At 44.1% G+C, this 23,629-nt stretch overlaps 2 protein-coding genes across 14 annotated transcripts in view; both read left to right on the forward strand.

The window, feature by feature from the left end:
- The first annotated feature begins 1,788 nt into the window (after positions 1-1,788).
- Positions 1,789-9,999, forward strand: Cdhr4 (cadherin related family member 4). Of its 6 annotated transcripts, none has more exons than XM_046431698.2 (18): positions 1,795-2,453; positions 2,747-2,931; positions 3,054-3,216; positions 3,292-3,383; positions 4,307-4,417; positions 4,930-5,033; positions 5,233-5,369; positions 5,633-5,816; positions 5,917-6,070; positions 6,310-6,403; positions 6,713-6,913; positions 6,997-7,136; positions 7,385-7,535; positions 7,619-7,839; positions 8,064-8,206; positions 8,828-8,884; positions 8,986-9,070; positions 9,846-9,999. In XM_046431698.2, exons 1-17 carry the CDS (start codon positions 2,327-2,329, stop codon positions 9,014-9,016), a joined length of 2,295 nt encoding a protein of 764 aa, XP_046287654.1. In that variant the 5' UTR covers positions 1,795-2,326; the 3' UTR covers positions 9,017-9,070; positions 9,846-9,999. The 6 variants fall into 6 exon arrangements, with proteins under 6 accessions (XP_046287658.1, XP_046287654.1, XP_058430852.1 ...); XM_046431697.2 differs by having other exon boundaries at positions 1,805-2,453; positions 6,713-6,916; XM_058574869.1 differs by lacking the exon at positions 6,713-6,913 and having other exon boundaries at positions 1,800-2,453.
- A 2,604-nt stretch (positions 10,000-12,603) lies between these two features.
- Positions 12,604-23,629, forward strand: part of Ip6k1 (inositol hexakisphosphate kinase 1) — a 66,958-nt gene continuing 55,932 nt past the window's right edge. For 2 of the 8 annotated variants that reach the window (XM_058574892.1, XM_058574897.1), the window contains exons 1-2: positions 12,604-12,793; positions 19,941-20,015. The gene's annotated coding sequence lies outside the window, so the exon portion shown is untranslated. Of the gene's footprint in view, positions 12,794-18,775; positions 18,891-19,940; positions 20,016-23,629 lie in introns of those variants that run through there. The other 6 variants (XM_058574891.1, XM_058574896.1, XM_058574901.1 and 3 more) reach the window with 5 other exon arrangements.

The following is a 23,629-nucleotide window of genomic DNA, read 5'->3' on the forward strand; positions in this document are numbered from 1 at the left end:
GAGTAGTTTGAAGAAGAGGTCTCTCAGAGCAGTGACATCAGGGTGCAACCTTAGTCATTGTGAGGAGGTCAAGAAGACAGGCATTCTAGCCGGTAGGGGTGGCATTCCTCTCCAGTCCTGACTACTTGGGATGCTGAGGCAAGAGGGTGGCAAGTTGGAGGCCAGCCTGGGCAACTTAGTGAGATCTTATCTCAAAATAAGATTTTAAATAAGATTTTAAAAAGAGCTGAGGATGTAGCTCAGTAATAGAGGGAGAACAAGTTCTTTTGTAGTGAATGACCTGGACTGGTTCCTGTTTGATAATATCAGCTGCTTTGGGAGAACAACTCTGTAATAAGAGTGGAGGCTCCTGCCTTCATCAACGCAAGAAAGGTGAAGTCTTGGGCTGGTGCACAGCAGGTAGATAGAAGAGGACCACTTTAGGGTATGTTTTGAAGCTAAAATTAAGCCTCTTTCTTTCTTTTTCTTTTTTTTTTTTTTTTTTTTTTGCACTGGGGATTGAACCCAGGGTACTATACCACTGAGTTACATCCACAGTCCTTTTCATTTTTCACTTTGAGGCAAGATCTTGTTAAGTTCAACCTGGCCTGGAATTAGCAGTCCTCCTGCCTCCTGCCTCAACCTATCAAATAGCTGGGATTACAGTTGTGCACCACTGTGCCCAGTCTCCAGTGGCGCAATAGGTCTGAACGAGACTTGGGACATGAATGTAGACAGAGATGGTAAACAGTGAAGACTATGCCCTGGAACAACCCACTGGATAGAGGTAGGGGAGATGAAACAGAACCAGCAAAGGAGCTGAGAAAGAATGGTTGGGACGTGGGAGAAACCTGAGAGAATATGGAGATTTAGGATCCAAAGGGAGCAAACATCAAACTCTGGAGAATGTGAGGATGGAGAATAAACTGCTGGCTACAAAGCTGAGTACTGTGGCATGTGCCTATAGTCCAGTTACTAGGGAAGCTGAGGCAGGAGGATCAGATAACTTAAGCCCAGAAATTCAAGTACAGGCATGTGCCACCACGCCCAGCATGAAGAAAACTGTTTTTAAAAAAAATAGCATAGAAAGGGGCTGGGATTGCGGCTCAGTGGTAGAGCTCTTGCCTAGGATGTGTGAAACACTGGGTTCCATCCTCAGCACCACATAAAAAAATAAACAAAAACTAGCATAGAATGTAAATATGGTAAATGTGAAAATTTCAAAGATAGAGTTCTGTAGATACTCATCCAACTGACAGTAAGATCAATATATAGGATATCCTGACCAGACACAGTAGTGCATGCCTGTAATCCCAGCAACTCAGGAGGCTGAGGAAGGAGGGTTGCAAGTTTGAGACCAGCCTCAGCAATTTAGTAAGGCCTTAAGTAACTTAGAAAGACCCTGTCTTGGGTTGGGATTGTAGCTCAGTGATAGAGCACTCCCCTATCACCGGCGGGACCCGGGTTCGATCCTCAGCACCACATAAAATAATAATAATAAAGTCATTGTGTTGTGTCCATCTACACCTAAAAAAGTATTTTAAAAAAAGAAGACCCTGTCTCAAAATAAAAATTTAAAAGGTCTGGGGATGCAGCTCAATAGTAAAGTGCCATTGAGCTCAATCCCTAGTACCAAAATCAATTAATTAGTTAATTATTTTTTAAAAAAATATAGCATGCCAGGTGCAGTGGTGCATGCCTATAATCCCAGCCATTCGGGAGGCTGAGGCAGGAGGACCACGAGTTCAAAGCCAGCCTCAGCAAAAGCAAGGTGCTAAGCAACTCAGTGAGTCCTGTCTCTAAATAAAATTCAAAATAGGGCTGGGATGTGGCTCAGTGGTTGAGTGCCCCTGAGTTCAATCCCTAGTACCAAAATAAATAAATAAATAAATAAATAAAAATTTTAAAAATATAGTACATCCTTAGCCATTCCAATCCAGGAAGCTACCTTGTGTCCCCTCCAGTTGATATTCCCATAGGTAACTACTACTTTTCTATCTACAATCAAGGATTTCTTTTGCTTGTTGAACATAGACAACTATTGAGAGATTCTGTGGATGACTGAACTGAGATTTTTGAAGACATTTTAATGATGTGTTGGGGGGGAGTTTGTGGGGTAACTAGATTTGCGTTTAGTTTTCCTGAATGCTGTACTTTCTCTGTCTCCAAGAACAGCATGGCCAGTTTCACCACCTGTATCACATCCTCTTAGGGTTGTGATAATGAATGGGGGAATTCACTGGGAAACAGTGGAAAATGGGATTTTCCAGGCCTCTGGAGGCCTGCCAGGGAACTAGAGCTCAGCCACCAGAGATGGGTGGAGTTGGAGTCCGGAAGGCCCGCCTGCATGACTGTGTTTGAGCAACTGACCTGGCAACGGGTTGGGCCTGACAAACAGTCTCCTCTGTCATCTCTTCAGGCCACTATGGTGCTGCTGAGGCTCCTGATGATTCTTTTGGCTCTGGTTGTCTCTGGTGAGAAGCTGGTATATGGGGATACCCCAGTTTTCCTTTGGAGTTCTGATCCTCAGATTCAGGGTGAGGGTTAGAGTAAGGGTCTGAACTCCTGATCAGTGTTTCTTATCTCTGCTTCCTCAATCAGTTATCTCTCCCCATCTATAAAATGTCAGATGTGGAGAACAAGGACAGAATTGGCTGTTTGATATCAAGGTGTTGTCAGACCCTGCAGCAAAAGGGTGGGACTTTGTTTACAAGTGTGGTTCCTTGAGCATGGGGGGCCTCCAGCCTGAATTATCTGCTCCTCACAGACCTCCACAGTCTGCCCTGGTTCATAAATGTGTCTGAACGCGAGGGTCCTGGCACCATCCTTCAGTCTTTCTCCTTCAACTGTTCCTCCCACATGCCCACCCTGGAATTGGTCAATGTGCAACCACCTACCACTTTCTTCAACCCACCCAGCCTGACCAGGTGGCAGGGGATCTATGTGGGAAAGGTAGAGTCATGAGTAAAACTGGGAACTGGGGGCACAGGGCAGACCTGAAATTCCCTAAAGCCAGAGGTGGTATACAGAGACAGAGAGACTAGGCCCCACAAGTTACTGCCTGTCCACCACAGGTGACCTTGAGCAGCTCAGCTCGGCTGGATGCCCTTGCAGTAAACCACTATGAGCTGCGGCTGCGATACACATGTGGCAACATTGTGATGGAGGGACCACTCTTTGTGGATGTGCAGCGGGACTCTGGCCATATCCAGTGTATTGGTCGATTTGCCAGCTCAGGTGAGGCCAGGGGCAGCAGGCAGGGGTGGGCAGGCATGACCTGAAGAGAGCCTCCCTGATCTTCCCCCTGGTCAGGTGGGGAAACCATTCAGGTGCCAGAGACAGTCAAACCTGGGGCCCGGTTGTACACTCTGCTGCTCCCAGGCCTAGAAGTCCAGGGAACTCAGGTAAGCCCAGCACATAGGATAGTGGATGACATGATGTGTGTGCGAGTGGGATGGGGAATACAAGCTCACCACTGCCTGACCAGCTACAGCCTGCAGAGGAACACTACAATCCACAGCTGAGCCTGTGCATGATGCCTATTCTTGAAGAGAGCCACTAATGTTACCCTTTCCCCACTGACCGTAATTGTTCCCATAGAGAAGTCTAAGGAACTGAGCTCTTCTTTCAATTTCTCATATGTGTTCTGAGTTTTCCATTACAATTTTTTTTTTTAGTTGTTGATGGACCTTTATTTTACTTATTTGGGGCTGGAGATGTGGCTCAAGCGGTAGCGCGCTCTCCTGGCATGCGTGCGGCCCGGGTTCGATCCTCAGCACCACATACAAACAAAGACGTTGTGTCCGCCGAATACTAAAAAATAAATATTAAAAAAAAATTCTCTCTCTCTCTCTCTCTTAAAAAACAAAAACAAATCTATTTTACTTATTTGTATGTGGTGCTGAGAATCGAACCCAGTGCCTCACGCATGCTAGGCAAGCGCGCTATCACTGAGCCACAACCCCAGCCCTCCATTACAATTTTATAACATTTTGTAACCCCTCAAAAAGAAACATAGTTTAAAAACAAGATAATTGTTTTTTGTTGTTGTTGTTGTTGTTGATTTTGTGTGTATGTAGTGCTGGGGATTGAAACAAGCACTCTACCAACTGAACTATATCGCTAGCCCAAAATAATTGGTTTTAAAGCAGAAAGGATTGAGGGTCAGTATCAGGATTCCCAGTAGAGGGCAGAGAGCCTAGGCTGGGGCAAGAGTCAGTGGCAGGGCATGGGAGACCAGGTGTGGACAGTTGCCTCCTGGGTTGTTGAAAGTAGTGCTTGGGGCACTGGAGGCTGGTTGGGGCTGCTAGCATCTCTGTTCTATTAGATGAACATTATCAGCGCCCAGGACCCTCCATACTTCCCTGGACCTTTCTCCATCAATGAGCAGGGTTGGCTTCGGGCACCATCTCAGGGTCTCAAAGGCCAGGCTCAGAAGGTAAGCATGACTTGGGACCTGGGGATGGATGGATATATATATATATATATATATCATCGCCTTCTGAAAATTTGTTGCCTCTCCCTCCCAGACCTGCATCTCCTGCCCTATGTGGACCATGCTCTCACTTTGTCTTGGTTCATAAAGAGAAAGAGTCCCTCAACATGAAGGAGAGTGTTTAGGGCAATAACACTTTAAGAGAAAGTTCTGGGTTAAGCGGCCAGTAAAGAGGTTAGAAAAGTTTCTTCTTTAAAATTTCCACCTCTTAGTAATTGGCCCTTAGCAACTTTAATCTAATAATTCACATGTGAATGACTCAGATATCACTTTCTTGAGTCGTTTGCAACCTAACAGAAGAATTTATGTCCCAAAGGTATAGGACTCAAAGGAATACTTGTCATCAAAAATGACTGGTTATGGGGGAAGAGTAAAAGTTGGAGTTCCTTGTGGAGGTCTTGAGGAGAGAACTGAGCATAGATATTGATTCCCCTCCTATCCTGTATGTCCTGTAGATCTTCCAGCTGCAAATCTCAGTGTCACTTGGACAAGGCCAAAGCTGCCAAAGAATGCTGGTGGTGAAGATTTTGCCTGCACCATCCAGCCAGGTCTCCTTCCTGTAAGGCTCCCCTATACCAGGGGAATGAGGGGGCGCATAGCAGGACCTAGCTCTAGGGAATCAGGGGTAGTAGTAGGGTGCAGGGTTGCTGGAACATTGTAACTCTGTTAGGAGGGAAACCCCAGAGGAGGAGGACACTACCCGCAGGGCACCAGATGAGAAGGAACAGGTAGAAGCCAGTGCTTCACTTTTGATCTAGACAGAAGGCCCAGAATGTCACCATTCCTGAAGACAAAATCCCTGGGAGCAAGGTGGTTCAAGTCCAGGCTAGGGGCTTCAACTTGCGCTATGAAATCTTCTCTCCAATGCCCAGTCCACTCTACTCCATCGGAAGCGGTGAGGGGCGAGGCAGGGTGGAGGGTACCTGGATGTCTCTGCAACCTGTCTAAAGGTGCCCCTATGTGATCTCGCCCACCTGAGAAAAAAGGCCAGAGCCAGGGCTGCGACTGGGGCAAGGTCCGGTTGGGGTCTTAACCTTGAAGTAGGAGGCGGGAGTGGTATCCGCTGCCTCCAAGGGTGAGGCTGTTGACGGTTTGGGGGGAACCATTGAGCTGAGGGCAGGGCCAAGCTCTGCTTCTCTGCTTTGTCATCACACCCAGTGGATGGGGTAGTCCAAACCACCATGCCCCTAGAATTGGCTCACACCCGAGGTGCAGCGATCACAAGGCTGCAGGTGAAGGCCTTTGAAAGGTTTCAGCCATGGGCCAGTGCAGAGCTTGATCTCACTGTGAATGTGCTCTCTGTCAACCACTGGCCCCCACTCTGCATCCCAGCTCTTCTGGTGTGAGTATGCGGGAACCTTGCCTAACTGTTGGGGTAAGATTGAGATCTGTGGCTCACAGCTGAGTCAGACTCCTGCTTTGCTGTGGTCCTCTACTCTCAGGACTCAAATCCCGGAGACCACACCGGTGGGCACTGTGCTGAACACAATCACTTGCACTGACCCAGACTCTGTTGGTGCCACCCTCAACTACCAGCTGTGGTTCCACAGCTCTCCTGGTCTTGCCAGTCTCTGCCTTCGTGACAGGGTCCTTGAGGTGCTGGGCTCCCACTCCCAGGCCCACTTGTAGGATGCTTGCAGCAGGAAGGGGTGGGTGGGCCAAGGGTATATGAACACTGAGATCATGGGGATGGGATTCCATGATTATTGAGCCAATCTGCTTTGCATTCTGCTAAACAGAGGACCAGGGTAGATGCCCTGACCTGAGGTAGCCCAGTGTGGCTTATGGCTCTCCCAGGTCCTGGCTGGGCCTTACTCTTTGACCCCTCTGATCAGGTGAATGCTACATTGGACTGTGATATTCCTGGGACCTGCTTCCAGCATGCAGCCTCTATCCTGGTGCTTGATGGTGGTCAGCCCCAGATGACCAGTGAGTGACCATACTTAGGCCTGGACTTTCAGGACAGGGCTATTCAGTCTACCATCCCATTTTGTCTATTGTCCCTCTCCCAAGTAATAGTCATCTTTCCTCCCTCAGAATCCAGCAGGGCAGGGTTGTTTCCATTTCAGACTCCTACTAGTGTCTCTCTTAGACCTCCAGAAGGGGAGGGTTATTGCCACCTTCTCTCCAACTTTCTTCTTCCTTGGAGCCCCAGAGCAGGGCCATGCTTCCTTCCTCAGACCCCCAAGGCAGGGCTGAGCACCCAGACCAGCCCCTTGACTGCCAAATGGCCCCCAGCTGAAGTTCCAGTACTGGTGATGGTGACACCTGTCAATGAGTTCACCCCAGCCTGTGCCCCACGCACGTTCCGGGTTCAGGAAGATGCAGGGCCTCACACTCTGCTGGGCACTGTGGTGGGCACGGATATGGATTACCCACACAACAGCATTGAGTACTACACATCTGATGGATCCTCTATCTTTGCTGTGGATCATCTCAGTGGTATTTCCACACCAGGGGTAGGATGGAGAGGTGGGGCCAGAGTTGGCTTTGCAGGCTGAAGCTGTGACCATACCCTCTAGGAGACATTCACCTCCTGGGGACTTTGGATTATGAGCAGCAGAGGCTGTACAGACTCACTATTCTGCTGATTGACCATGGCCAAGACTGGGACCCCACTTACCACCGCTCAGGTTCCTGTACCATTACCATTGAGGTTGAGGTAATTGAACCCCAAGGCTTTGGAAAGACGTGGGGAGGCAAGATTTGCCTTTTGGCCTTTTGTTTTTCCACACTATGCCTCAGTTTCCTCCATTGGTTGGTTGGAATGGGTAAAGCCTCACTGGGGAAAGAAAGCATTAGGACCTGTTGCCTAGGCTCTGGCTGTGATAGGACAAGGCTGAGGTGCTGACTTCTGGGGTTTGGGAAGTGGGTCAAACTCACTCCTATAACTTGGTATCCTTTCTGCAGGATGTGAATGACCATCCCCCTGAGTGTGAGCCCCCATTTCAGGAACTTACCATCTATACTACTCTGGGCCATAGTGTGGAGGTGACCAAAGTATCATGCTGGATACCCCAGGAGCCACAGCGCCTGGCCTTCTCCTACAGCATCATAGGAGGTATGGATTGTAGAGGCCACTAACTTGTGGGTGAGGAGCAAGCCACAGCCAGCAATGGTCTCCTTCTGCCACTCTGATTTCAGGAGATAGCAAGAACCAGTTCAGACTGCAAGAGGCCATCCTGATGCACAATGACTCTATGTTGGGACCTCCTTGGCAAGAACAGCCTTGTACCTATGAGCTACTGATCCGTGCGGCTGACGCGGGTCCCTCCATCCCCCACCTCAGCACCACAGTCACCATCATTGTGCATCTAGTTCCCTGGAGGGCCAGCACCGTGGCCATGAGCACCCAAAGAACCACAGTGAGGGGGCTCCTCAGGCCTGGGGGATAGGGCAAAAGGACCTTGAAGGATGAGGAGACCCAGGTTTTTCAAGTGAAATGATGGAGAAAGGCATTCTGGAGGAAGCTGCTAGTGCAAAGAACCTGGCAATATAGAAGAGCAAATCTGGGGTGTGGAGAGGCTTGAAAACTCAATAATCAAAACATTTTGGCAGGGCAGTGATGAGTCTGTGGTTCTCATTTCAGGTGCCCTCAGTGATGACACCCCTGCTTGTAACATATACAGAGACTTTCTGGCAGCCTGAACCCTGGTTTGTGGTGGTGCTCACAGCAACTGGTGCCCTTCTGCTTCTAGCTCTGGGATGGCTGGTCAGCAGGCTCCTTCAGAGGTAGGGTTGCTATCCCCATGCTCCCTTCCTCCCCCAGCTCACCTATGGACCCTGACTGTGATTTCCTAAATTTGAAAAACAATGCAAAAGTTGATGGGCATAGGGCTGGGATTGTGGCTCAGTGGTAGAGTGTTTGCTTAGCATGAGTGAGGCACTGGGTTCAATCCTCAGCACAACCTAAACATATATATAAATACATTGTGCCCATCTACAACTAAAAAAATATTTTAAAAATAGTTGATGGGCATAGAACTGATATGGAGGAGAAAAATGCTGAGTCTCCATAGGTCTTCAGATTAGAGTCAGAGAGACACTGAAAGAAAGTGTTCTTCAGGCAGAGCTTAGTCTTGGGATGGGTATGGATGGCTCAGGGCTTGAGGCTCTGAGTCTGTCATGCATCGGGTATTTCCCTATTCCTGACCCCTGTTCTCCACTTAAAATCTGCCCTACTTCTATAGACTGAATTCCTTGTGGGCATAGAACTGAACCCAGGGGAAGTGGGAATAATAATGGGGCATCAAATACAGACAATAATCAAATACCAATAGATGAATGGTACTAATTCCTGGTGCCAACAGGCCTGTTGCCCTTACTGCTTGGTTTCTCTTCCTGGCATTTTAGATTGACCCAAGTACTTCAGGCTCCAAGCAAACCAGCCCAGGCTCTGAGGCTAAACAGGTCAGTCTCCTTTCCAGGCCTCTATGCCTGAGAGCCCACCTCTTAAACTCAGGTTGGGGCTCAAGGCCTTACCCTGTGCTTCTTCTCCTACTTTGCTCCAGCATCCAGGGGAATGAAGGATCCATTGAGTAGTTTGGAGGCACCAAGGATGGAGATGTCCCAGGCACCTAGCAGTGTCATGAACTGGTATGTCAACTGACTTTCTTGAGTAGTGGGCAATGAGGTTGTTCTAGGGTACTCCCTGTCCCTGCCAAGCCCGACTCCTTACCTGTAAATGGCTACTCCTATGGAAGTGTCCACATCAGCATCATCAGGATGGAGGAAGCATTTGGACTTCTGGCCCCTCCAGGGCCTGTCTCCATCTGCTCCCTGTGGGCAGGTTTAACTCATATTGCATCCTCTGGTTCTTCTCCTCAGGAACATTTTAATGGAAGAGCACAGGATGCCCTTGAGTCCCCACTTTTTCCAAACCATTATCTTCCTGGGGCCCTTAATGCCAGAATTCCTTTCTTTCCTCACCGTATCTCAGTATTTTCTCTTACCACCAAGTATCCTCCATCTACATTTTTTTGAATGGGATCTTCTCTCGCCCACACTCACCCTTCAGCCAATCTTTGTCAAACACTGGTGGAGCCTAGAGATGACTTAAACCTAGTTTAGTTCCCTCCCACAGGGGAGAGGGGAATGATGAGGGGAGTGCTTCCAAGATACTCCAGTGTCACAAGTGAACTATGGCAGAGTAATCTGGCAATGACCATAGGTGAAATGGTGTCCAGTTTTGGAGAATTGAGGTTTCTTAGGCATTTGAATCAGAGAAGGGAGGGAAAGGACAGGTTGGATTCTAGTTAGAAGGGGGGGTTGTCACACTGTAGGTCCTGGAATGTATTCTCTTATAGTAAGGGGGGGAAGGAAGTTCTGCTGAGAGTTCTGACTCCTCTCTCTTCTGATTATCTGGGCTCAGGTACAGGCCAAGATTACCTGTTCAACATGAGTTCTAAAGCATCTCTAAGGCGCTGGCTGTAAAGCATCTACTTCACTGTGTGGAATTTCTTCATCACATGATCATGTACTATGATTTCAAGTTGATTCAATAATAAACAAAATTACAAACAGAATAGTTCCAGACTTGTAATCTATATGTGGGAGAAACTCAGATCTGTGTTTCCTTGTTCTTACTTGGAGAAAGTGCTACATTATGGGCATACCCTAGGGAGTGGTAAAGTTGTTTTTCTTCTCTTTTCTTTCTTTCTTTTTTTTTTGGGGGGGGTGGTACTGGGGATTGAACCTAGATACACTTTACCACTGAGCTACATCCCCATCCCTTTTTAATTTTTTAAATTTTGAAACAGGGTCTCACTAAGTTGATTGAGGCTTCACTAAATTGCTGAGGCTGGTCTTGAACTTGCAATTCTCCTGTCTCAGCATCCTAAGTTGTTGGAATTACGGGAATGTGCCACCATGCCCAGTAGATTACTTTTCTTTAAAGAGACATTGTATGATGCTCTGATAGTGACTGACACTCTGCAGAAGTTAGATTCTGTTATTTTTGTCAGTGACTGAGGGGACCTCCAGTTGTCTTGTCCTCTCAGAAACTGACTGCTTCCTTTTCCTACAAAGAGGAGGACACTGCTGCTTTTTGAGGGTCCCACCAAATTTCAGGGCCATTTTCCAACAATGTGTAGAGGTTCTATTGGGAAGGATCCAGAGCTTTTGCACTGGGTTGAGGAGTGGTGAAGACTTGAAAAATCTGTGCATGGCTAGTCCTGGTAAGACTGATGGAAGCCCTCTTCTAATGGTGTTCTCATTTCTTTTTTCTTTTTTGGGGGGGACTAGGGATTGAACTCAGGGACACTCAACCACTGAGCCACATCCCCAGCCCTATTTTGTATTTTATTTAGAAGCAGAGTCTCACTGAGTTGCTTAGCGCCTCACTTTAAAAAAAAAAAATAAAAAAAAAAAAAAAAAAAAAAAAATATATATATATATATATATATATATATATATATATATATATTTTAGGTGTAGATTGACACAACACAATGCCTTTATTTTCTTTTTTTATGTGGTGCTGAGGATCGAACCCGGGTCCCACCATGCTAGGTGAGTGCACTACCGCTGAGCCACAAAATCCCAGCCCTGGCATCTCACTTTTGCTGAAGCTGGCTTTGAACCCACGATCCTCCTGCCTTGGCCGCCTCCCAAACTGCTCGGATTACAGGCATGTGCCACCACGCCTGGCCCCTTTTCTTTCTGATTACTGCACCCTAAATGTTTATTCTGATTCCTCTATGCTCAGTTTTCCCTGTGCTCAGCTGAGATGCTCTATACAGCCAGCTGACCTACAGCAACTTGCAGGAAAGCCAGCCTTGCTGGATGCAGTGTTGATCTTTTCTCCACACCCACTCTGGCTCAGATGTCTGACTGCCAGCCCTCTAAGAAGACCTATTGTCTGGGTCGAGGCTACCCTTACTACGGAATCCCTAAATTGTATCAAATCATCCCCTCCCTTTTAAGTCTGTGGGCCTGAATCGGCTCTGGGCACTAAACAACCTGCCTTCCTGATCCAGTATGATATCCCAAGCCCAGGAAGAAGCTGAGCACCTTCTGTGGGAAAAGAACTCTTAATGGGGCTTCCACCAAAGTGAGAGTGTAAAGAGCAGGTCTCAGGTCCAGCAACCCGAATGTGGCTATCAGTGGATTTTTCCTGAGTTGTTACATAGCTCTAAGGGCTCATTAAATCTGCATCTCTGAGAAGCTTGGCTTTTATCCTTGTTTTACAGATAGGGCAACTAAGGCTCAGAGAGGCTAAGGCTCAAAAGTTAGACTTAGCTAGTCCAGGCATTTGAGTGTACGACCAGACATGGAACTGCCGCATTTGGCGTCCTGACCCCTAAGCCAAGCCCAAGGTTAGGTGATCTACATGGAGAACAAGGGATGACCACTTTATGGGATTCATAATCCGCCTTGGAGGCAGGTCATGACAGTCTAGGGCAAAATGCTGTCACAGGAACTTAAGATGTTCCCGGGTAAAGAGGATATGCTCGCTGTGTGCCAGGGCTTGTGCTGGGGGACATCACATCAGGCAGAATAAGTATGGGAAATGGGCCAGGGTCTGTTGAGGCAGCACAAAAGGCTGCATGCACCTCAGGCCAAGCAAGGAGCAAATGTGGAAGCCGCTGAGAAGACACTCTTTATATTCTGGAGACATAGGAAAAGGCTAAAACCCAGTGCTTGCCTCCACTTCCAGAGGTGGCGTGACCTTGACCCGTCTTCCCTTCTCGGGCCTCAGTTTCCTCACCACAGAAAATGTGTCAACGCCCCCTCCAACTCCAGGGTGGCTGACAAAGAAAGCAAGTAGAATACTGCTGACATTTTCTAAGTTTGTGCGCGAGTGTGATAAGATACGTTGGCTAGGCATCAGGGGGCTACGCAGGAAGAGAAACCAAGGGCGGTCAGGCCTGAGTCGCCTGCAAAAGCTCAGCCGACAGCAGGTCTAGAAAACGGCGCGCATGCGCCTACTCCCGCCGTCACAGTCACGTGCCCCAGGCGTTCTGCTCGGGGCGTGAGAGGCAGGCTCTAACTGACAGGCCATCCGGCCGGTCAGCAAAAAGTACTCCTCCGGGTGTCGGGCTAAGAGGCTGTTGATTGGGGATAGCCTCAGTTGGGGGCGGGTTCTTTGGCTTCTTGGTTACTATGACGCCCGGTCTCCGCCCCCTCGGCTGGCCGCCATCTTGTTGTTGATCCTTACCTAGTGGGCAGCGCCAGGAGCTGGACCGAGCGGCCGCTGCGGGGCCGCTGCTGCGGGGCTCAGCCACCTGCGCTGCCTTTCTGGGGCGGGCTGAAACCTGGAGGCCCGGGGGGCCCAGCTCCCGTGGGGAGCCTTGGGCGCCCGCTGTCCGGGCCGGGCCGGTGAGTGACAGGAGCCGGGCCGAAAGACCCGCCTGATGCCCGCGGGTAGGGTGGCGGTGGGCGCGGGATTGAAGTGGGCGCGCGTGGGGCCCGGGCTTAGGCTGAGCATCGCTTCAACATCATTCCAGTGTCCTGACTGGCAGCCCGTCAAGCCTCCCAGATGCTGGTGCTGAGGCCCGGAGGACAGCCGGGGTCGGGGTCCAAGAGCCTGGTGCCCTAGGGCGGGCCGGTTGGTTGGCTAGCCGGGCTATTGAGAAACAAGCTTTTCTGATCAAAGCCGAGGACTCCACTGATCCAGAGCTCTGAAACGTGTCCAGTGTCATTCTGATGCTCTCCAGGGCGTTGTGTTGCTCCCGAGTGTGATATACACGTACTTCTTTCTTAGGTATCATTCTTTTGCAAGTGATTTTTCAGGCTGTTTGAGACTAAGACTAGACAAACAGGCCAAAGCCCCCGCGAGCCTGGCAGTCTTGTGTCACGGCCCTGCAAGTCTGGTAGGGTGAAGACCCTCTGCCTGGCTTCTTTTCCTGAGACTCTTTCAGTACCTCACGTGTTCTTTGGAGATCCCTCTTGAAAGGCCTGGTTAAATGTCCATCATTTTATTTGGGGCATAATTTCCTTGCAGCTGAAGCCTCAGGTCTAGCAACCTGAAAGTGGCTATCAGTCCACTTTTTTGGACTGTTTTTGAGGAGAAAGATTATTATGGTGTTGACTTGATTAATTTTATTTCCTAAAGAGATTCCATTAGTTTGATTTGGAGACGGAGGAAATTTGGGAGTATGTTAGAATTGAAAAAAGAAATGAGACTTGTTTTTGTTGTGGATGTTCTTGAACTGCTAAATTAGCTTTTAGCAGTACTACATGTATTCACTTGATGAAAATAGACTATCAGGCCCTTTCCTGGGAGGTAAATAATGTTGGAGATTCTGGGCAGAGTATGCAGGTCTAGAAAGAGTTCTGTCGACCTTTGGCCTCCTCATACAGTCACTGTGGGTAGTCCTATAAAGCCTGCATAAGATGACTGAGAAGTCAAGTAACAATTTTTTATGCACTCCTGTTAGGATAGTGTCACTTCAGCATATTTAATTTTGAAAGAAACCAGCTCCTTGGTCAGGAGATTCTTTTGGAAAGTAGATGCTGATGCCAGAGGAGGTAGGCAGCCTGTTGCTGTTCTCCTGTAAGAAGAGAGAAATTGAGTAGTCTTTATTTATTTATTTCGTTGTCCTCCCTTAGGGCAATTTTTTGAATCTTTAATGAGTTTTGACCTTGTTAAGACCAGTTCCTTGGGCAGTTCTTGGAAAGAAAGGAAGGATCTAATAAAACATTGTCAAAACTGTTCCAAGCCAAGCCTCCTTCCCCACCCCCCATTAATGTTCTTTTATTTTTTTTAGAATTTTTTAATATTTATTTTTTAGTATTCGGCGGACACAACATCTTTGTTTGTATGTGGTGCTGAGGATCGAACCCGGGCCGCACGCATGCCAGGCGAACGCGCTACCTCTTGAGCCACATCTCCAGCCCCATTAATGTTTTTTTAGAAAGTTAAGGCAGTCACAGGGTTAAATTCCTGCAGTTTATGTTAAAATAATAGTAACTCTAAGTGAGGATTTCTATCCTGTTTTGGATATTTGACTTCTTTGAGATATGTAAAGAAACTATCCTTAGTCAAGTTCTCAACACTGACTTTTACATACAATTTTAGGGATTCAGGGGCCATTAAAGTACATGGTTGGTATAACCCTAATAGAACAGTCATCTCAAGGAAATCAGAATATCCAAGAACTTTGTTTTTGTTTAATGCTTTTACTGTTTCATGAATATGAGTGGTGGATGAACACAAATAGCAACATTTTTTAAGTGCAAATGATGAGACTTGTTATAATAGCAGGCCCTTAATTTCTTTGTCTATGCATAATTTACCAATAACTGTCAGCACTTTAAACTAAAAAGGATAACAGATACAATTTAGACTGTGGAGCTCCTATGCTGAAGTTAGGAACTTTGACAAGCTTCTGGGATGAGATCTGATGTGGCGTTCAAGGTGCTGTTGCCCCAGCTATCCCAACCTACCACCATGCTTTATCCTAATTCCCCCTAACCAAATTATGTGCTTAATATTACATACATATTATTGATCTAGGTTATTCCTCTTGCTGGCTGAATGCATGACTTTTGCTTCTATTTGGGATATCCTGTTCCTTCACCTTAGTTTTATCTCTAGAATTCAGTTCAGGTCTTACCTATCTTCTTTACAAAATACCCATTAAAACATTTCAGCCTGTGCAGATGCTGCATTCCCTCTTAACTGTAGTGGCATTACAGTCCTTAAATAACAAAACAGAACTGTTCTTTTAAGAAGTTTTTGGTTAGTTGGGTGTAGTGTTGCATGCCTGTAATCCTAGTGAAATGTGTGGCTGAAGGAAGAGGATCACAAGTTTGTGCCTAGCCTCTGCAACTTAGACCTTGTCTTAAAATAAAAAAAAATATATATATAAAGAGCTGGGGGTGAGGCTCAGTGGTAAAGCACTCCTGGGTTCAATCTCCAGTTTAAAACAAAACAAAACAAAACATTTTTGGGGGGTGACTCCTCTGGGGTGGTGCACAGCTATAATCCCGGCTACTTGGGAGGCCAGGGCAGGAGTATCACAAATTCAAGATCAGCCTTGGCAATTTAGTGAGACCTTCTTTTTAAATAAAAAATGAAAAAGCTGGGAATGTAGTTTATTGGTAGAGTGCCCTAGTTCAATGTCATAAAAGTTTCTTCTGGGGCTGGTGTTGTAGCTCAGTGGTATAGTACTTGCCTACAATTGTGTGAGGCATTGGGTTCAATTCTCAGTACCACATATAAATAAATAAAGATCCATTAACAACTAAACTTTTTTTTTTTTTTTTTAAGTTTTCTCTTGTAGAATCTAGCTCCTTTCTGGTAGGGATTGTATTTTATACTTTTTTTTTTTTGCTCCTCCTTGTGGTACATGAGGACTAAATGTTCATAAAGATGTACTAAATTTTTCTGAGTTGGAAACACCTTCTGTAATTACATAAGAAAATGGAGTGACAAGTAGAAATGGGGATTTGGTGGTCATGGGTCCCTGTCTCCTATCATTTTTGAGGTGCTTGCACATTTGACTCTAGTGCCTTATAAAGGCAGGCTCATTCTCAGTGCTGCAGAGGAGAGGCAGAACTTGCTGAAAGGGCTGAAACAAAGCCTGAAAACTGAAAATCCAAATCTCAAAAAGAGCTCTGTGGTCTACCTCCTTTTTTGGCTACAAAACTGCTGTGTGTGTGTGTGTATGTATGTGTGTGTGAATGTATCTATCTATCTATCTATATCTATCTATCTATCTATATATGGTTTATAGCAAAGGAAAAACAGAGGACTACTGTTCCAGAGGCTGTTATTCTGCCCATCAGCAGGAACAGGTGGTGTTTTTTTTTTTTTTTGTAGTTGTAGATGGACAGAATGCCTTTATTTTATTTGTTTATTTTTGTGTAGTGCTGAGAATCTAATCCAGTGCCTCATGCATGCTAGGCAAGCACTCTACCACTGAGCACTAAGCTTCGGTTCCAGCCCTATTTTTTTTGTGTGGGGGGGGACGGTGGGGTTTGTTCCAGGAATTGAACTCAGGGGCACTCAACCATTGAGCCACATCCCCAGCTCTATTTTGTATTTTATTTAGAGACAGGATCTCACTGAGTTGCTTAGCATCTTGCCATTGCTGAGGCTGGCTTTGAACTTATGATCCTCCTGCCTCAGCCTCCCAAGCTGCTGGGATTACAGGTGTGCACTACTGCACCAGGCTAAACTGCTGGTTTTAACTCTTGGAAAACGTATTAGATGAACATGACACTGGTTGCTAATATTTTTGGATCCTCTTTTTGGTTAGGTCTTGGGCTGTTGTAAATGGAATTATTTGCTTTCCTAACATCATAAAGAACTATTATAGATAGAAATGGGAAAAGTTTACACTGTATACTCTTATCTCTGGCTTGGGGCAAGGAAGCAGTCAGGCATTTTGTTTGTTTTGTGGCTGGGAGTCTGTGATTTTGCACTGATTCTACCTCCCACACACACACACACTTGGGATTGAACCCAGGGCCTCACACATACTAGGCAAGTGGTCTACCACTGAGCTACATCTCAGCCTTTTTTTTTTTTTTTAATTTTAGTTATATATGACAACAGAATGCATTACAATTCATTTTACACATATAGAGCACAATTTTTCATATCTCTGGTTGTACTCAGAGTCACATCATTCGTGTCTTCATACATGTACTTGGGGTAATGATAACCATCGCATTCCTCTGTCTTTCCTATCCTTATGCCCCCTCCCTTTCCCTCCCTTCCTTTTCCCCCTTTGCCCTATCTAGATTTCATTTAATCCTTTCATCCTCCCTGCCCAGCCCCCCACAGCATATTATGGATGAGCATCCTTATATCAGAAATCATTTGGCATTTGTTTTTTTTGGGATTGGCTAATTTCACTTAGCATTATCTTCTCTAGCTCCATCCATTTACCTGCAAATGCTATGATTTTATTCTCTTTTAATGCAGAATAATATTCTATTGTGTATATATATCACATTTTCTTTATCCATTCATCTATTGAAGGGCATCTAGTTTGGTTCCATAGTTTAGCTGTTGCCAATTGTGCTGCTATAAACATTGATGTGGCTGTGTCCCTGTAGTATGCTGTTTTTAAGTCCTTTGGGTATAGATCGAGGAGTGGGATAGCTGGTTCAAATGGTGGTTCTATTCCCAGTTTTCCAAGGAATCTCCATACTGCTTTCCATATTGGCTGCACCAGTTTGCAGTCCCACCAACAATGTGTGAGTGTGCCTTTTTCCCCACATCTTCACCAACACTTATTGTTGTTTGTATTCTTAACAGCTGCCTTTCTGACAGGAGTAAGATGAAATCTTAGAGTAGTTTTGATTTGCATTCCTCTAATTACTAGAGATGTTGAACATTTTTTTCATATATTTGTTGATTGATTGTATGTCTTCTTTTGAGAAGTGTTTGTTCAGTTCCTTGGCTCATTTATTGATTGGGTTATTAGATTTTTTGGTGTTAAGATTTTTTTTTTTTTTTTAAAGAGAGAGAGAGGGGAGAGAGAGAGAATTTCAATATTTATTTTTCAGTTTTTGGCAGACACAACATCTTTGTTTGTATGTGGTGCTGAGGATCGAACCTGGGCCGCACACATGCCAAGCGAACGCGCTACCGCTTGAGCCACATCCCCAGCCCGGTGTTAAGATTTTTTAGTCCTTTATATATTCTAGAGATGAGTGCTCTGACGTGCGTGTGGTAAGAATTTATTCCCAATTAGAAGGCTCTCTGTTCACCTCACTGATTATTTCTTTTGCTGAGAAGAAGCTTTGTAGTTTGAATCCATCCCATTTATTGATTCTTGATATGGATTATTGTGCTATAGGAGTCTTATTAAGGAAGTGGGGCCTAATTCGACATGATGGAGATTTGGGCCTACTTTTTCATCTAATAGATGCAGTGTCTCTGGTTTAATTCCTAGGCCCTTGATCCACTTTGAGTTTTGTGCATGGTGAGAGATAGGGGTTTAATTTTTGCATATGGATTTCCAATTTTCCCAGCACCATTTGTTGAAGAGGTTATCTTTTCTCCAATGTCTCCAGTCCTTTTAAAACTTTATATTTTGAAAGAAGGGTTCACAAAATTGCCCAGACTGTCCTGGAATTTATGATCTTCCTGTCTTAATCTCTTGAGCGACTGGGATTACAGGTTTGTGCCACTGTGTTTGGCTTACACTGAGTTTAAGTACAGATTTTCATTTCCCTTTTGCACAGTGAGGTCTGGATGTGAAAACCTAAGACTTCTTGATTCTTTTGTTAAAGATGACAGATGAATACTCTCTGTTTGCTGTATGGTTTGAAGTTGTATTTATGTTGAAACATTATAAATATTTTTTTTTTTTTTAGTGTAATAGAATTTATTTGAGAAGAAGAGAGATTGACTCCCACAGGGTGAGAGGGCACCCAATAGGAGTAACCCATAAATGAGTTTTGATGGTGGCACATATTCACTTCAGTGCTGGATCTCCATTAGTGACTGTGTTTTGTAAGTGTTTAGAAAATCTGCTCTGATCTCTTCTGTAAAAGCTTTATGGATTTAGCTCATTTATATTTATCCCTAAGTTGGGCTAGGGGAATACCTATTCCCCTAGGACCAAACTCTTTTCAAGTCTAAAGTTTGATGTTAGTAAGAGCACCATCTAGTCTATAAAAATCTGGGTGTATTATGATTGAACAGTTATTAAACAATTTATTCTGTAGTAAAAAAGCCAGATAATGACAATTGTCAATGCAAATGTGAAGAAATTGGAGCCCTCATACACTGCTAGTGGGAATGTAAAACAGCGCAGCCACCTTGGAAAATAATCTGGCAGTTCTTTAAATGGTTAAACAGAGTTACTCTTTGTCCCATCAATCCCTCTCTTAGGTTTCTTTTCAAGAGAAATGAAAACCTATGCATTCAAAATCTTGTACATGAAAGTTTATAGCTATTCATAATAGCAAAAAGAGAAGCACCAGAAAATGTTTATTAATTGATGCTTAGATAAGTAAAAATGTGGTGAACACACACACACACACACACACACACACACACTGATATGTTATTCTTTAATGAAAAGGAATGAAGCATTGAAATAATGATACAATTTGGGTGAACCTCAAAAATGTGCTAAGTTAAAAAAAATGCTAAGAAGCAAGACAAAAAAGTTTACAAAATTCTGTATATATGAAATATCTAGTATAAGCTATTCTGTAGGGACAGAAAATAGGTTGAATAGTGGTTGCTTATTAGGACATGGAGGTGATTGGGGGGGATAGGGAATTAATGACTAAACAGTACAGGACTTCTTTTGGAGGTGATGAAAATGTTTTAAAATTGTGATTTTTTCATACATTTGTAAATATACTAAAAACCATTGAATTGTACTCTTCAGTGGGTGATTTGTGTGATGGGTGAATCATCATAAAGCTGAATATATATATTCACTAGTAAAACAAGAAAAAGTATGAGTAAGCAAGAAGTAAAAATGAAGGATTATCTGTAATTTCACTGTTAGTGGGTTTTTAAAAAATATTTATTTATTTATTTTTTTAGGTGTAGATGGACACAACACAATGCCTTTATTTTTATGTGGTGCTGAGGATTGAACCTGGGACCCGCCCGTGCTAGGTGAGCGCTCTACCGCTGAGCCACAGTTAGTGTTTTTGTTTGAAACCAAATTCCTTTTCATGACATAACATTTTTTAAATAGTTTTTTTTTAGTTGTAGATGGACACAATATCTTTATTTTAATGTGGTGCTGAGGATCGAACCCAGTGCCTCACCCATGCGAGGCAAGCACTCTACCACTGAACTAAAATCCCAGCCCCACCGTCATGAACATTTAAAAAAAATTTTTTTATAACTTTATTTTATTTGTTTATTATTATTATTTTTTAGATGGTGCTGGGGATTGAACCTAGTGTTTCACATGTGCTAGGCAAGTGCTCTACCACTGAGTCACAACTTCAGCCCCATATGTCATAATTTTTTTAAAAAATGGGATTATACTGTATATTCTAATTTATAACACCCCCACCCCCACCACCCCCAATGCTGGGGATTGAACCCAGGGTCTTGTGTATGCTAGGCAAGTGCTCTACTGCAGAAGTACATGTATAGCACTTACTTTATTTAGAGACAGGGTCTTGCTAAATTACCCAGGCTGCCATAGCCTCCCAACTAACTGGGATTGCAGGTGTATACCACTGCACCTGGCTCTGATTTGTACCTTTTTTGCAGTCAGAAATATATTGTAAACATCTGTGTTGGTAAAGGATGGCATTTGCCTCAGAGGCCAGTTGGTAGTGAATGAGGAAGTACATTCTAAGGGTAGTAGGGAGTTGTGGTGAGCAGGGTGAACTATCAAGTATATGCCTTATAAAAAGGATCAGTGAACTTGTGATTTTTGAAACCAGAAATTTGAATTTTAATGTGAAATTTTCTGATATTTATTGATTTTTTAAGAGATGGGGACTCACTTGAATGCCTAAGCTGGCCTTGAAATACTATTCTCAAGTGATCCTCCTGCCTCAGCCTTCCCAATTATGGGAGCTATAGATGTCTCGTTCATTTCCTGATTTTTAAATTTGGCACTGATTTAAAACAATTTTTTGCGCCATTTTACTGATTTTAAAAAAACTATCTGGGACTGAGAATGTGGCTCAGTGGCAGGGTGCTTGCCGAGCATGTGCAATGCCCTGCATTTGATCCCTAGTACCACAAACGCACACAAAAACAAAATATAAAAAAACACCATTGGGCTGGGGTATAGCTTAGTGGCAGAGTGCTTGCCTAGCATGTGTGAGGCACTGGGTTTGATCCTTAGCACCACATAAAAATAAACAAATAAAATAAAGGCATTCTGTCCATCTACAAATATAAAAAAAAAAAAGAAAGAAAAATTCAGAACAAAAAACAAAACCCTGTCACCTACAGACCAGAAATGTCCTGCTGATGTCTGATTTTTTTTTTTTTTTAATTTTAATTTTTGTTATCAGGGATCTGGGGATTAAACCCAGGGGGGAGCTTTGTCACTGAGTTATATCCCCCAGCTCTCTCTCTCTTTTTTTTTGTACTAAGACTGAACCAAGGAATGTTTAACCACTGAGCTGCTGGGCTTTTTCTTTTTTCTTAATTTTTTTGTTTTAGTTGTATATGGACATAGAACCTTTATTTTATTTATTTACTTTTATATGGTGCTGAGGATCGAACCTTATGCCTCACATGTGCAAGGCAAGTGCTCTACCAATGAGCCACAACCCCAGTCCCCCCCAGCCCTTTTTCTTTATATTTTATTTTTTAAACCCAGGGGCTCTTAATCATTGAGCCACATCCCTAGTCATTCTCCTGCCCCTGCCCTTTTTCTTTTTTAAAAAAATATTTATCTTTTAGTTGGACACAATACCTTTATTTTATTGTTATATGGTGCTAAGGTTTGAACCCAGGGACTTGCACATGCTAGGTGAGCGCTCTACCACTGAGCCACAATCCCAGGCCTGCATATATATATATATATATATTTAGTTGTAGATGGACACAATAACTTTTATTTTGTTTTATTTGATTTTATATGTGGTACTGAGGATCGAACCGAGGGCTTCACACATGTGAGGCAAGCACTTTATCACTGAGCCACAACCCCAGTTACCCCAGCCCTTTTTTGTATTTTATTTAGAGACAGGATCTCACTGAGTTGCTTAGGGGTAAATTGCTGGCTTTGAACTCAGTGATCCTCTTGCCTCAGCCTCCCGAGCTGCTGAGATTTACAGGTGTGTGCCACTATCCGCAGCTCTTTTTATTTATTATTTTGAGACAGGGTCTTACTAAGTTGCTTAGGGCTTCACTAAATTGCTGAGGCTGACCTCAAACTTGTGATCCTCTGCTTTAGCCTCTCAGGTCACTGGGATTATAGGTTTGTGCCACTTTCATTGTTTAAATAAAATTTTGAATATTATTGAGGCATAATTTTGGTATGGTAATATATGTTCATTTCTAGTATTCTTCGACTTCAGTGAGTGTTGACAAATCCATATATCTCTGCAACCCCTTCCATCATAAAAGTTTCCTTGCTCTTCTTTCCAGTCCATTGCATCTTGCTTTCTTGGGCAGTCAGCCACTGATCTTTCTGTCCTTGTAGATTAAATTTGCATTTTTTAGAGTTTCATATAAATGCAGTCGTAATATATAGTCAATCTTCATTTTTCATGGAGTCTTTAATTTTTGAGTGAGCCTACCTGCTAGAATTTATTTGTAACCTTAAAATCAATATTTTGAATGCTTTCTCCATCATTCATAGATAAGTACAGAGCGGGGAAAATTTGGTGTTGCCTGTTCCCAGCTGAGTTCAAACAAGGTGAAACTCTTTTTTTCAGCTGTCATTCTGTAAATAAGTGTCCTTCTGTTGTTATTGTTTTTGCATTTTGGTTTTTTTTTTTTTTTTGGTTGGAGATTACAGTGCTTGAAATGGCTCCCTAGTGTGCTATTTGATGTTCCTAAGCAGAGGAAAGCTGTGATATACCTTATAATATATATGGTAGGTGAGTTTTATTCCAGCATGAGTTGTAGTACTCTTGACTATGAGTTCAGTATTAATTAAATCAGTAATATCTATTAAATAAGCAGACTTTATTTAATTTTCAAGGATTGAACCTAGGGACACTTAACCACTAAGCCACATCCCCAGGCCTTTTGTATTTCTTATTTTGAGACAAAGTCTTGCTGAATTGCATAGGGCCTTGCTAAGTTGCTGAGGCATTTTAGCCTCCTGAGCCGCTGGGATTATAGGCATGCTCCATTGAGCCTGGCAAATAAGCAGTCTTTAAACAGAAACATTCATAAAAAGTTATATGTTGATTGGTTGATGAAAATGTTGTGACTAGTTGGCACATGCCTGTACTCCCAGGCTGAGGTAGGAGGATTGCAAATTCAAGGCCAGCCTGGGCAACTTTGTGAGACCCTGTCTCAAAACAAAAAGTTAAAAGGACTGGGAATGTACGGCCCCTGGATTCAGTCCCCCATACTGGGGAGTGAGGCTGTGGTGTGATCAGTGATTTGGAAGAACTTAACCATTTATTTCTTTTTGGTGCAGTAGCTCACTCAGTATTGGATAACTCAGTGTACTTAGTGCTTTATAGAACATAATTACCATTGATAAGGAGAATTGACTGTGAATAGTCTTTTGTGTCAAAGAACCCTTACTTAAGTGTTATGGATTTTAATTTCTGGGAGGTGCAGATAAGATG

Source organism: Marmota monax, unplaced genomic scaffold, assembly GCF_021218885.2.
Source record: "Marmota monax isolate L192 unplaced genomic scaffold, Marmota_monax_Labrador192_F-V1.1 WCK01_AAM20220418_F8-fsc00022, whole genome shotgun sequence".
NCBI classification, from domain to species: domain Eukaryota; kingdom Metazoa; phylum Chordata; class Mammalia; order Rodentia; family Sciuridae; genus Marmota; species Marmota monax.